This window comes from Carcharodon carcharias, chromosome 15, assembly GCF_017639515.1.
Source record: "Carcharodon carcharias isolate sCarCar2 chromosome 15, sCarCar2.pri, whole genome shotgun sequence".
NCBI lineage: Eukaryota > Metazoa > Chordata > Chondrichthyes > Lamniformes > Lamnidae > Carcharodon > Carcharodon carcharias.
Genome location: NC_054481.1, coordinates 120,913,793 through 120,927,060, shown reverse-complemented (window position 1 = coordinate 120,927,060; position 13,268 = coordinate 120,913,793). Strand labels below are relative to the sequence as shown.

The window sequence follows — 13,268 nt, the reverse complement described above, 5'->3', positions numbered from 1 at the left end:
TTTTTCTTTCCGGGGGCATGTCTACACTGTGCCCATAGAATCTTGCTTTTGAAATACTCACACTGGTCTGTCACTGATTTCCCTTCAAGTAGCCATAATCAGTCCACTTTTGCCAGGTCACTGCTCAGCTTCATAAAATTCGTCTTTCACCAATTTAGAACTTTTACTCCTGTTCTATCTTTATTATTTTCCATAATAATGCTGAATTTAACTGCATAATGATCACTATCTCTAAAATGGTCACCCATACTTTTCATGCAAGCTTCATTTCCTAAGACAAAATCTGGAATTGTGCTCCCTCTCATTGGGCTTGTTAAATGCTGGCCAAAAAAAGTTCCCTTGAATGCAATTCAAGAATTCTGTGCCCATTACACTGTTTGCACCCCAGTTGATATTAGGGTAATTGAATTCCCAACTACTATTGCCCTATTGTTTTTGCACTTAGAAATTTGCCGACATATTTGCTTTATCTCCCTTCCACTATTTGGGGGTCCATAGTACACTCCTAGTAGTGTAGTGTAGACAGCACAGGGTCTGCGGCCCTGTTTCTGATAACTACCCAGCGATTCCTACCAGAAACAATAGGGCCATTCACTAATCCGGCTCCCTAAGCTAGAGCTGTACTCACTGATAACAACAATCAGCGGGAGAGCTACAGCATGGCAGTTGATTCTATGAACTGCACTTAATTTTTCCTGAAGTGTGAGATCATTGAGCAAGGGCAAAATTTAACTTGGCTGTTTCGATTTTCATGGTTGAATAGCATTAGGCTCATACATCAATTTAGTGAAGTCTCAATTTGACTGGAAGAGCATCTCATTGAAAAAGGGGGTAATACACTAGAGAGAGGGGTAAACATAAACTTTGCATTGATGTTCTACACTTTAACATTCAGTGAGAGAGTGCATAAGCCCAATTTCAGGCTAGTTAATCAATCGGTTATGAAGCATTAGGTCAGGTTGACAAACACCAATGTGAACTCTTGCAAAATATGAACACAGTGCCACTCATGGCTCGAGTCAGCTGGGGAATTTATTATACATGCAATGCTTATAATTTAACCATGTACAATACTGTGAAGATTTGTGGTAAGTCAGGTCAAATTTTAGAAACCAGCAAAGAATGACAAAAAAAAGAGGGAACTTGAGAGTATGAGAGAAAGCTAGCGAGAAATGTCAAAACGCTAACTGTCTGTTTTAATAAATATATAAAAAGGAAAAGAATAGCTGAAGTGAGCGTTGGTCCCTTACAGGGCAAGGCTGGGGAATTAATAATGGGAAACGAGGAAGTGGCGAAAATGTTGAACAGGTATTTTATGTCAGTCTTCACTGTAGAAAACAAAAAGTATCCCAAGAGCAGTTGAAAAATCAACACAGAAAAGGGAGGGAGGGACTTAAAACAATCATGATCACTAGGGAAAAGAGATACTGGAAAAACAATTGGGACTAAACGCTGACAAGTCCCCTGGTCCTGAGGACCTGCATCCAAGGGTCTTAAAGGAAGTGGCCACAGAGACAGTGGAAGCATTGTTTGTAATCTTTCAAAATTCCGTGGATTCTGGAAAATCCTCAGTGGACTGGAAACCACAAACGTAACCATCTTTATTCAAGAAAGGCGGGAGGCAGGAAGTGACAGACCAATTAGCCTAACATCTGTCATAGGGAAAATACTTGAATCTATTGCGGCAACAGCAAGATATTTAGAAAATCATAATACAATCAGGCAGAGTCAAAGTCAAAGTGGTTTTGTGAAAGGGAAATTGTGTTAGAGTAATAGAGTTCTTTGAAGAAGTAACAAGTAGGGTGGATATTGGGAAACCAGCAGATGCAGTGTACATAGATTTCCAAAAGGCATTCAATAAAATGCCACATAAAAGGTTACACAAGAGCTCATGGTGTTGTGGGGTAATATATTAGCATGGATAGAGGATTGATTGTCTGCTTTCTGTTAGTTAGTCTGGATAAATGGGTCATTTTCAGGTTGGCAAACTAACTAGTAGACCGTCACAGGGATCGGTGCTGGGGTTTCAACTATTTACGATCTATATTAATGACTTGGATGAAGGGACCAAGTGCAGCTAAATTGGCTGATGATATAAAGATGGGTAGGAAAGCAAGTTGTGGAGGGGACACAAAGGGCTGGATATATGGTCCACAGCAGTGAGAGAGAGTCTGACCTGGAAGCAAATGGCTCGCCAACTCCTCCTCCTCCTCTCCCCTCCTCTCCCCCACCCAAGGACACAGAAGCATAGAAACTGGGAGCAGGAGTGGGCCATTCAGCCCTTCGAGCCTGCTCTGTCATTCATTATGATCATGGCTGATCGTCCAACTCAATAGCCTGCTCCGGCTTTCTCCCCATACCCTTTGATCCCTTTCACCCCAAGAGCTATATCTAACTCCTTCTTGAAAACATACAACGTTTAGGTCTCAACTACTTTCTGTGGTAATGAATTCCACAAGCTCACCACTCTCTGGGTGAAGAAATTTTTCCTCATCTCAGTGATAATGATGCTGGATAATACAGCAATCCTCCAATTAGAAGCTGCCAGGCATGTTTCCAGCCCGCAATGTGAAAGTGGCCGGTATGCCCAATGGGATTTAGAAAACAGGACATCCAGGCACTGAGGTGGCTGGGACCCCGAAGGAGGTCATGGCCACTAACCTAAAAGGAACACCCAGCACACGACTTTGTTGGGTGCACCAGGCTTCTGGAAAGCAGAAGATTTTGGTGCAATGTATAAGTTGTTGCAAGAACTGACACAGATGGAGTATGAATTTTCAACTCACTTTGACTATTTTCACAAGAGGGGCAGAATTAAGGACCCTTGGCAGGAAAGACACAGCCATGGCATGCGTTTTAAGCATAACCATGATGAAAATAGGGAAATATAGAGCATCTGATTGATAACTATCTTTCTCCCTCCATAGATGGCAGAGAGAAGGAAGACAGGTGATGGAGAGGGAAGAAGGACCAGGATTGCCCCAAGGTTCAACAACTCCCTGCGATGCTCCTCCAGGCTCTAAGTAACAAGCAGGAGGTACTCATGCCTGCTGGTGATAAAATAATACATGACAAAAAGTTTGACGAGAGCAGCCTGGACAGAGGTGGCAGCAGAGGTCAGTAGTGTTGGGGTGGTTCCGAGAAAGTGGAATGTCAATAGGGGGTCAAAAGAGAATGATCATTTAAGATCTGCAAGGGTAAGTAAGTCTCCACTGTGGACATGAGCGTACATGGAAGCTCATGGGAAATCTCTATCTGGGTAATGCTTTGTGTACTGCTCAGAAATCTGAGGCAACAGGATGCACAAATGACATTGATTGTAGCCCTGAGGGCTATGTATTGGTGAGGTTGGGGGATGGTGTGGGGGTGAGATGTGGAAGGCACACAGGCTATTGGCTGTTAATCATTATGCAGATGGTGGAGTTCTCACAGCACAAAGTGTGATCTTTGAGGGTACCTGAGAATCTAAATCATCACACTGTCACCCTTTATTGCAGGAGAAGGGTTCACAATGCCAGGGCGAGAAGGGCAAGAGGCAGTGTTGCCAACCTAGCCATCCTGACCCTGCTAGAGGTGTTGGTTCTGGAGCTCGCAGCAGGTGACTGGAGCCATTTAATTGGCAGAGGTGAGATTGGAGGAAGGCTTCAGGACGGTAAGGTTGCAAGGCGCTTTAGCTACAGTTGAAAGAGAGAAGTGTTAATAGGGCTAAGGGAAGGGTGAATGATGCCTGGTGTACTGTTATGAATGGCCCATTGATGGATTATGCTTTCAAAGGCTCTCATGCATCAGGAAGGAAACAGTGTCTGGATTTTACAAAATGTTAAATGCTAACAAAGCTTATACCTCATTCTGCATGTAGTGCAAGGTTGTGTATTCGCACACACCACGAAGGTAGAGAATGGCCATAACCCATCCTTCAATTTTTTTCTCCTGCGCAGGTGAACTATTGACTGCTGTGAATGGAAACCCCGAGGGACCCACACTAGCCTCCAAGGAGGAAGAGGAAGCCCTGGAGAATGCAGCTCTGCATCCTCTCAACACACCAAGCACCAGCGCAACTTGGAGCAAGGGGAAGCCCAATCCGGTGAGAGCATTTCACAATCGTACGTGCATCTGCCAGAGAATATGATGGAGCAGTCCTTTGCAATTGGAGGAGTGTTTGAGGTGATCCAGAGTCTGAGTCTCAGTCAGATAATGAGCTTCTGGAGTCATTTGTAAGATGGCAGCTGCTAGACGTAGAGCGCACGGTATACTGAGATTTGGCAGATACAAGAAGAGGTTGCATGTTCTGGCATGGACTCTGGAGGTGTCCATCCAGGTCATGGGCACTGGGATAACTCACTCTTCACGAGCACCATGCTTCCTCCATGGACATGCTGGCAGCTGCCTTGGACAGGCAGACCCAGCAGACTGCAAAAGTAATCATGGGCATATGCACTACACTCCATTGCCCTGGCTCTGTACGCAGGGGCCCAGAGCCAAGGTGATAGGGGACTGGAAGCTTGGACACTCAGCCAACTCCCAGACCCTCTCAGGAAGGCCCACTAAGTCCTCATGGCAGAGGTTGAAAAGCAGCTGCCCCCATCTGGAAGCACTCTCAAGGCACTTCTGATGGGGGCAGCCTCTCCTCTGCTCTTAGCAGTCACCCTCAAGTGCCACTGCGACAGAAAGGCGTGCTGCCACTCTGCAGGAGACTTCTAATGATGCAGGGCCCTCAAGGCCTTACCTGCACAGATGATGCCCAACAAAGTCATCCAGGACAAGGAGGCAAACAGATCAGTAGCTTCTCTTCACTGGAATGGAGAGGAGGAGCGCCATGCTGAAGCACACGGAAGAGATTGCAAAACACTCCACCGTAGGCAAAGATCAGCTCACTTGGGTGCATATAGATTGTCTTTTCCTTGACAAGTGCCCATTAGCCAAATATAAATAAACTATGTGTTTCATAGACATCGTGCAGAGGTAAAGTGGATTACTTCTGGCTTAAGAAAATGGTTTAATTTATTGGAAAATTCTGATTCAAGGGATGTGGTCCATGCAGAATATTACATGAAGTTGTGTTAAGTTGCAACAATGTTAATGGGTGGTTACAGTGATACTGCTGAAATCACTTTTGGAATCAGTTTTCTGTGGAGGTGGGATGAAAGGGATCTGCCCAAAGTATAGACAGTCCAAAGGTCAACTGCACGACCTAATGGAACCCCTGCATTATTAAGGCCTCTTGTGTCATGGCCATCCATGAACCTCTGTGCAGGCCCTTGCACTTCTCTATTTGGTGGTTCCCTCACATCATCAATCTTATCAGAGGACTGACAGGTTTCTTGTCACTCTTCATCTAGGGCCTCCCTTCTCTGAAGTGTAGTGCACAATGACCAGTGACTCTCTCAATGCAGAAAACTACAGTACTCCTCCTGATCTATCCAGGCATCAGAACCTCATCTTTAGGAGTGCAACTGTCTGCTCTATGACGGCCCTTTGTTATGCCGCGGCTATCATACCTCCTCTCTGCATCTGTCCAAGGAACCCTCACTGGCGTCAGGAGCCATTAGTTCGAAGTGTAGCCCTTAGCACCAAGCAGCTGTCCATCCAAGGCATCGAGTCCAGTAAACATGTCTGGGAGTTCCTGAGAATGTAGGACTCAGGACTACAGCCAAAATACCTACGCAGACCTGCATAATTCTCTGATGGTTGTCCAATACTAGTTGCACATTTAGAGCGATCGCCCTTCCTGTTTATAAATGTGCAGGGCTGGCCTGCTGGAGCCTTTACGGTAACACATGTGTAGTCTATCACACCCTTAATCCTGGGGAAACTGCCTTCGCCGCAAACCCTCTGGCTAATTCAAATTGGTTGTGTGATCCATGGAGAATGCAATATACTGACCCACCCTTCGGAACATTGCATCAGTGAAGACCTTAATGCAGTGGTGGGCAGCAGGCTGCATTATTCTCCACATCAAGTTTCTCGGTGGAATAAAGCGTTAGTACGATTACTGAGAGTTATAAAGGGATTACATTCATGAAAGCTACAACTCTATTTTTCCATAACCCTTGACTTACCCATCTGCTGTTGTTTTTCTATATGTGTATAGGGAGATGAAGTTACTGTAACCAATCAGCCCTAGCTGTTTTCTGTTTTTCTTACATTTCATACTTTTCTACTAGCCTGCTTGACCGTGAGAATATTATAGTATGTGTTTACAAGGGGCCATATGAAGGCCGTAAGCAGACAAAACACACTCGGCCATTTAGCCAACTGAACTTGTATTGTGTAGAAATGTACATTATTGTGATTACTATTGAGATTCTGCAGCTTGAATCATTTTCCTGAACACTTATAATAAACACCTTTCACTGACCAACTCAGAGTGGCATTTGTCCCACAACAGAATTGTACTGTGTTATCTCCACATGCAGCCTGAAATGATCCAGTTGCAAAAATATTCAGCACCAGTGACCTTCACAGCAACTGGCTTTGGATGACCACCCACACAGTTGAAGGCAATGTCCCCAACCAACATCTAACAGAGAGGTTACTGTGGCTCTTGACAGCCTGAGTCTCCTCTGGCACTGTCTCAGACATTAGTGGGCAACTCATTCTCACCCTGTACACTCAACTGGGAATACAAGGCCTTGTTCCATGCCTATTTTTATAGCATCCTGCCCTCAGCAGCCCCTTGTTCCTGTACAGGTTGGCCACCCTCATGCACCTCCAATGCATCCTGCCCCTGACCACCTGGACCATCTCCCTCTCCTTCTCAATCTCCGCATTGCAGGATGTCTCCTTCATGGAGGCCATTATCCTATGTTGCTCAAACCACACAGGCTAAAGTGCAGATGAGGTACTAAATGCACAAGTCTGCAGGCAACTTTCAGGATTAAAACACCTAGATGACCAGGTGGTCAGGGGCAGGATGCATTGGAGGTGCATGAGGATGGCCAACTTGCACAGGAACAAGGGGCTGCTGAGGGCAGGATGCTGTAAAAATAGGTATGGAACAAGGCCTTGTATTCCCAGTTGAGTGTACAGGGTGAGAATGAGTTGCCCACTAATGTCTGAGACAGTGCCAGAGGAGACTCAGGCTGTCAAGAGCCACAGTAACCTCTCTGTTAGATGTTGGCTGGGGACATTGCCTTCAACTGTGTGGGTGGTCATCCAAAGCCAGTTGCTGTGAAGGTCACTGGTGCTGAATATTTTTGCAACTGGATCATTTCAGGCTGCATGTGAAGATAACACAGTGGATTTCTGTTGGGGGACAAATGCCACTCTGAGTTGGTCAGAGAAATGCGTTTATTATAAGCGTTCAGGAAAATGATTCAAACTGCAGAATCTCTCAAAATAGTAATCACAATAATGTACATTTCTACACAATACAAGTTCAGGTAACTGAATGGCCGAGTGTGTTTTGTCTGCTTACAGCCTTCATGTGCCCCTTGTAAACACATACTATCATATTCTCACAGTCAAGTAGGCTAATAGAAAAGTACGAAATGTAAGAAAAACAGAAAACACACCTTCAATACACACCTTCCAAGAATAACTAGGCTGGACTGCTAAAATAAAACATTGAATCCAACTGCAGCTTTTAAACCTGCCCCAACATAGGTCCATAGTAAAAAAAACAGAAGTTCCCCACCTGGCATATTTTCCACCCTCTGAACATATTTATTGCATTCACCACGTATTACTGCAACTAATTGGACTGCTAACGAGCTCAAGTACCCATTAATTGACTGAATATGGTGCACGGGCTTCCACCTCCTAGGGCCGCCCACCAACCATATTGCTGCTTTCCAGCAACATCAGGAACAGGACCTGATATCACCATACTGGGTATATCATCGCCATAGACATGGAACGGACCATATGAACCATATTATTCAATTCAAAAAGTCTGTAAAGGGATACAGATAGGTTAAGTGAGTGCGTAAAAATTGGCAGATGGCATATACTGTGGGAAAATGTGAGCTTGCCCACATTGACAGGAACAATAGAAAAACAATATTACTTAAATGAAAAGGGACTGCAGAAATTTGTGGTGGAGTGGTATCTGGATGTCCTGGTACATGAATCAGGATAAAGTTAGTATGCAGATACAGTGAGTAATTAAGCAAGTACAGAGAGTAATTAGGAAGGCACTAACAGCACTGTGGGTGTTCCTACAGCACATGTACGGCAGCGGTTCAAGAAGGCAGCAATCCACCACCTTCTCAAGGGCAATTTAAGGATGGGCAATAAATGCTGGACTAGCCAGTGACACACAAATCCCATGAATGAATGAAAAAAAAGCAAAGTTGGATTTTATTGCAAGGGGAATGGAGTATAAATGTAGGAAAGTGTTGCTACAAATGTACATGGCCTTAGTGAGACTGCATATGGAGTACTGTGTACAAACTGGTCTCCTTACTTGAGGAGGGACATGCATCAGAAGCAGTTCAGGGAAGATTCATGGCTGACTCCTGGGTTGAAGGGGCTGCTTTATGAAGGAAGGTGAGCAGGTTGGGCCTTTATCCATTGGAGTTAAGAAGAATGAAAGTTGATCTTATTGAAACATTTAAGGTTCTGAAGGAATTTGACAGGGTGGGTGCTTCCCCTTGTGGGAGAGTCTAGAGCTACGTGACACAGTTTAAAAATAAGAGGTTTCCCATTTAAGGTGGAAATGAGGAGGATGTTTTTCTCTCTCAGAGGGTCGTTGGACTTTGGAATTCTCTCCCCCAGTGAGCAGCAGAGGCTGGGTCATTGAATATACTGAAGGTGGAGTTAGATAGATTTTTGTTTTAATTTTAAAGGGAATCAAGAATTATGGCAGTGGGGGGCACGGGGTGAGGACGGGGAGGCAGGAAAGTGGGGTTAAGGCCACAATCAGATCAGCCATGAACTTATTGAATGGCAGGCTCGAGGGGCCGAATAGCCTACTCCTGCTTCTTATGATCTTACAAATCCATTGTGCACTGTGAATGGGTTTTTGGCCAGTTACACTCCTACTCCAAGGACTATTGACAAGTTTACTTGGGTGATCTGATTTTGTATGAGCTGCTCCCATCTCCAAAACGAGCCACCTAAGTATTTTCACGAAATAAAAGTAGTGATGGACGAAGAGTGGGAAGGAGGAGAAAACTAGACAATGACACATTGGAGGCAAAAAGATGTGTCCCTCACTCGTGCTATTTTGATACCATTAATTGCCCTTCTGGTCCCTAGTTAAGTTCCCTGGACACTGTTACAATATGTTTTGTGCATCTTCACTGTAATGAAATGAAGACTAATCATATTATCTTCTGCCTCAAAACTATGGGACCTCTTGCTTTCTTCAGCATTCCAATCTTCCAAGTTTTTATAAAACCCTACAGGACATCACCTTATTACCATCTCCTTGACTCAATTCACATTTTCCTCTATCTTTCGAACCTTGGTGGCAACCTGAATCACAGACTTGGAGCTAATCATCTCAGTTATTTTAAAAGCAGTAAATGGCATTTGTTTGCTTCAATTAAATAAGGCCCACGAGTGTGTTCCTAAGCAGAGTGGACAAATGTCTCAAAGTACAATGGATGTGATCAGTTTCCCATTAGTTGGGACTGTGTCACTTCCATGAATATCATGATGATATCAGTGTGTCCAGGTGTCAGATTAGGAATCTCTCCAGGTTTTCGCCTCTCAAAATTTTCCGGCAATTAAAATGAATGGATGGGGTAATGCACAATTTCTCAGTATGCATTCCCATCAGGTGTGTTATTGGAGGGAAGGTGGGGTGTCAAGTAGAGAGTATATTTGCGCAAAGTTTATCCTTGCATGTAATCTAAAATGTACTATAGGAAAGAGAAGCAGATCTGTCCATAAATTTCCAGGGCAATCTCTCAGGCACTAATTCCCAGAGGATGTTTTTTGCTCTGTAGGAGTTGCTAGACTATTTTAAACCCTAGCTCCCCACGTCTCATTTTGATACTCACTCGAACTTTTTTTTTTTCTTTTCCTTCCCTCCTCACCTTTCCTTTTGGATAAAACCCAATTTATTTAAATGCTACTTCCATATTTGTCCCATCTTCTCTCACTCTTCCCAACTGCAGTGGAATCTGGAACTAATCAACATTAATTTTTAACTTAGGTTTCTTTAAAAATAAAAATTCATAGTTTAAAATGGCAAGGAATTGAATTCAAGAATTAATAAAACGCAGCCCCTTGAGTAAGACACTTGGTGGCCTTTAAAGAAAGTTCAGAGAAAGATTTTCACACACAACACACAGAATGGAACATAGAAAACTGAAAACATTTGTTAAAAATCACCAGCAGACATGCTTTATGACACTGGAATTCCCAAACTCAGTTACAAATCAAAGCTCTTTTACTATGGATTCCTGGCAAGCAGACCTTCATCGCGTCCAAAAAAAACAGAATAGACACTTTCTATTTCCATTTATCATAGCCCTACGACAAGCGGACATGTTTTATGTGACCACACTGTGTTTTGGAATATATTATGCATACTTTTTCTGTTATCACTTAAGGAAATGAGGCAACAAATACTGCAGCAAAGAGAACCTCTTCCATACTAAACAGTGAAAGGAGATAGTTGAGATAGTGAATGGGCTAGAAAATTGCTGAAGAGGTGGTGTTAGAAAGGCAGGCTGTACTAATAAGTCATCAGGTTCAGATAGGATGCACCCTAGATTGCCAAGGGAAATAAGGCTGGAAATTATAGAAGTACTAGCTGCAATCTTCCATGATTTTAAAAATGGGGGTAATGCCTGCAGACTGGGGAATTGGAAATCCAGCAATTGCAGGTCAAATCATTTTAACCTCGGTGGTGGGGAAGCTTTTAGAAATGCAAATCCTGGAAAATTAACAGTCACTTGGATACGTGTGGATTAATTAAGGAAAGCCAGCACAATTTGTTAAGGGCAAATCATATTTAATTAACTAGAGTTTTTTGATGAGGTAACAGAAAATATAATGAAGACAGTGCAATTGATGTGGTGTGTATGGACTTCCAGAGGTTGTATATGTATATTGGGTTTGTCAGCAAAATTGATTTCAGAAAAGGTGGTGGGTGTTCAATGTTAAGACAGATTTAGATAGAAAGAAACTGTTCAAAGAAAAACATTTGTATGCAGCAAATAATGATGATTTGGAATACACTGCTTGAAAGGGTGGTGGAGGCATATTCAACGATGACTTTCAAAAGGGAATTAGATAAGTACTTAAAGGGGAAACAATTGCAAGGCAATACGGAAAGGGCAGGAGAGCGGGACTAGCGGAATTGCTCTTGCAGATAGCTGGCAAGGACTCTTCAGGCCGATTGGTCTTGTTCTGTGCTCCAACCATTCCATGATTATAAAAGTAGCATCTGTTATTTCAAACTCTGATGCAAACACTGAATTTATCTTCTCTACTCAAGATGCAGTTTTTAAAATGGATTTGAAAATAAAAGGGTAAGCCAAAGAGGGATCAGGAGGATCCACTGGAGGTAGGCAAGGAGAATGACAATGGGTAAACAAGACAGGATGTAGACAGTGGAGGTCCTTTGGAGTTAAGAGTTTTTATAGGGTGGAACTCTGAACTGTAAAGGAAGATATTGGGAAAGGTTGTAGGTCACAAGAGCATGCATGAGTGTGTCTCAGCAGCATGGGGCCAAGGATAGAAATGTTTCAGGAGGTAAAAGATGACAATTTCATTAGCTGACTTGACATAATAAACAGCATTTACGAGCTGTAAATCTATATAAAAAATTATAACCAATAACCTGGAATCATATGCAACCCCATTATTCAAAGCAAATAGCATTAACAGCTGAAAGAATGCTCAAAACTAAATTAGCTATTTCAGACTACATTGTAGTTCTCTTAATATTTAAGATCTTAAATGACACACACAACTTAAAGCTCTATGATGGGGGCAATCCTCACTGGGACATGGGTCTATTACTTTGTTCTACTATTCTTCATGTGCCAGCCTACATGGGAAATTCCAGAAGTCATTAGTTTGTGGGTTGGGAGGCCAGGAAAGCATGCCAAACAAGTCTAATATGAGAGGAACCACAGGGAAATTATTTAGCTGTGAGCTTTTGGTAACTTTTCTTCCTCTGTATAGGCCAGGGAGCACCAAAGTGAATGGTAGCTTCCCTGCAACTTTCCCGGCTCAGGCGTCTACCTCAGCATAGCCAAGGAAAGGAATCTGGACTCGCACAGATTTGGGGGCTCTTTTATATTTAGAATTTTAAGCTGCAGAATGAAAGATGCTCCTTTCACTAAATTTTATGCTCTCTGACTTACTACAAAAGCCTTATGGCTAGTTCCTATCTATCTAAAACAGTTTAAAATATTAAAAGGATTTGATAGAATGGACTCTTCTGGTGGGGTAAAGAATCAAGAGCCATAATCCTAAAATAAGTCAGACCATTTAGGAGAGAAAATGCAGAAAAAGGAGTTTTTCCATAATAGAGATCTAGAATTCTCGTCTTTCCCCTCCCCATCTCAAAGAATGTGAATATTAGAAAAATTGGAACTTTCAAGGTTGAAATCAATAAACTTTTATGAGCTAATGGTATCAAGGGATATGGAGTGGAGGTTCAAATCAAAGATGATCTAATTGAATGGCAATTCAGCCCTGAGGGTTGAATGACCTATGACTTTACCTAGTTCCTAATCAATCCCCCCTCAAAAAGCCAAAGATGGAACAGTAATAATATATATTTTGCCTAAGAAATGTGAATAAAATTTGTCACATTGGACTCTCAGTATTCCTTGAAAAATATTAATTGGAGATCTAACTTTCAAATCTATTCTTCTTAGACTCAAAAGAATTTTTAAGATTCACTTTGGGAATTTAAATTCCCCCCACCACCACCACCACAACCACAAACCCTGGATCAGGATCATGTTAATGCTCCAAATTTCATCTCCCTGATCTAGTCTAAAATCAGAGCACTGCCACTAACCTGATGAAATGATTGCCAGGGAGAGATACGCCACTGCTTCCTTTACATATGTGTCGCCTTCCTTATTTTGTAGGATTGACATGGCACTGGAATGACAGTGTCTTTGCATTAGGTCTCGATCTTCTGACTTAAAAACGTCCATTATGGGCAGGAGACAGGAGGTATCACCGATCTCAATAACTTTCTTTATTAGCTAAAAAGAAAAGAGAAACTTTTTGTGAACTGGATGGAGGCCCTCTAATTCACTGAACTTTTATCCAGATTAATTACAGGAACATACCATATCTGAAAAGACAAGGACTATCTGGTCAGTACCAGCATACAGTAATCACAT

General features: G+C 42.7%; 1 protein-coding gene across 1 annotated transcript in view; it reads right to left on the bottom strand.

The window, feature by feature from the left end:
- Positions 1-13,268, bottom strand: part of ttc34 (tetratricopeptide repeat domain 34) — a 112,216-nt gene that overhangs the window by 65,322 nt on the left and 33,626 nt on the right. Inside the window, exon 4 of the mRNA XM_041206998.1 lies at positions 12,935-13,127. Coding sequence (XP_041062932.1) covers positions 12,935-13,127 — 193 coding nt within the window. The remainder of the gene's footprint in view (positions 1-12,934; positions 13,128-13,268) is intronic.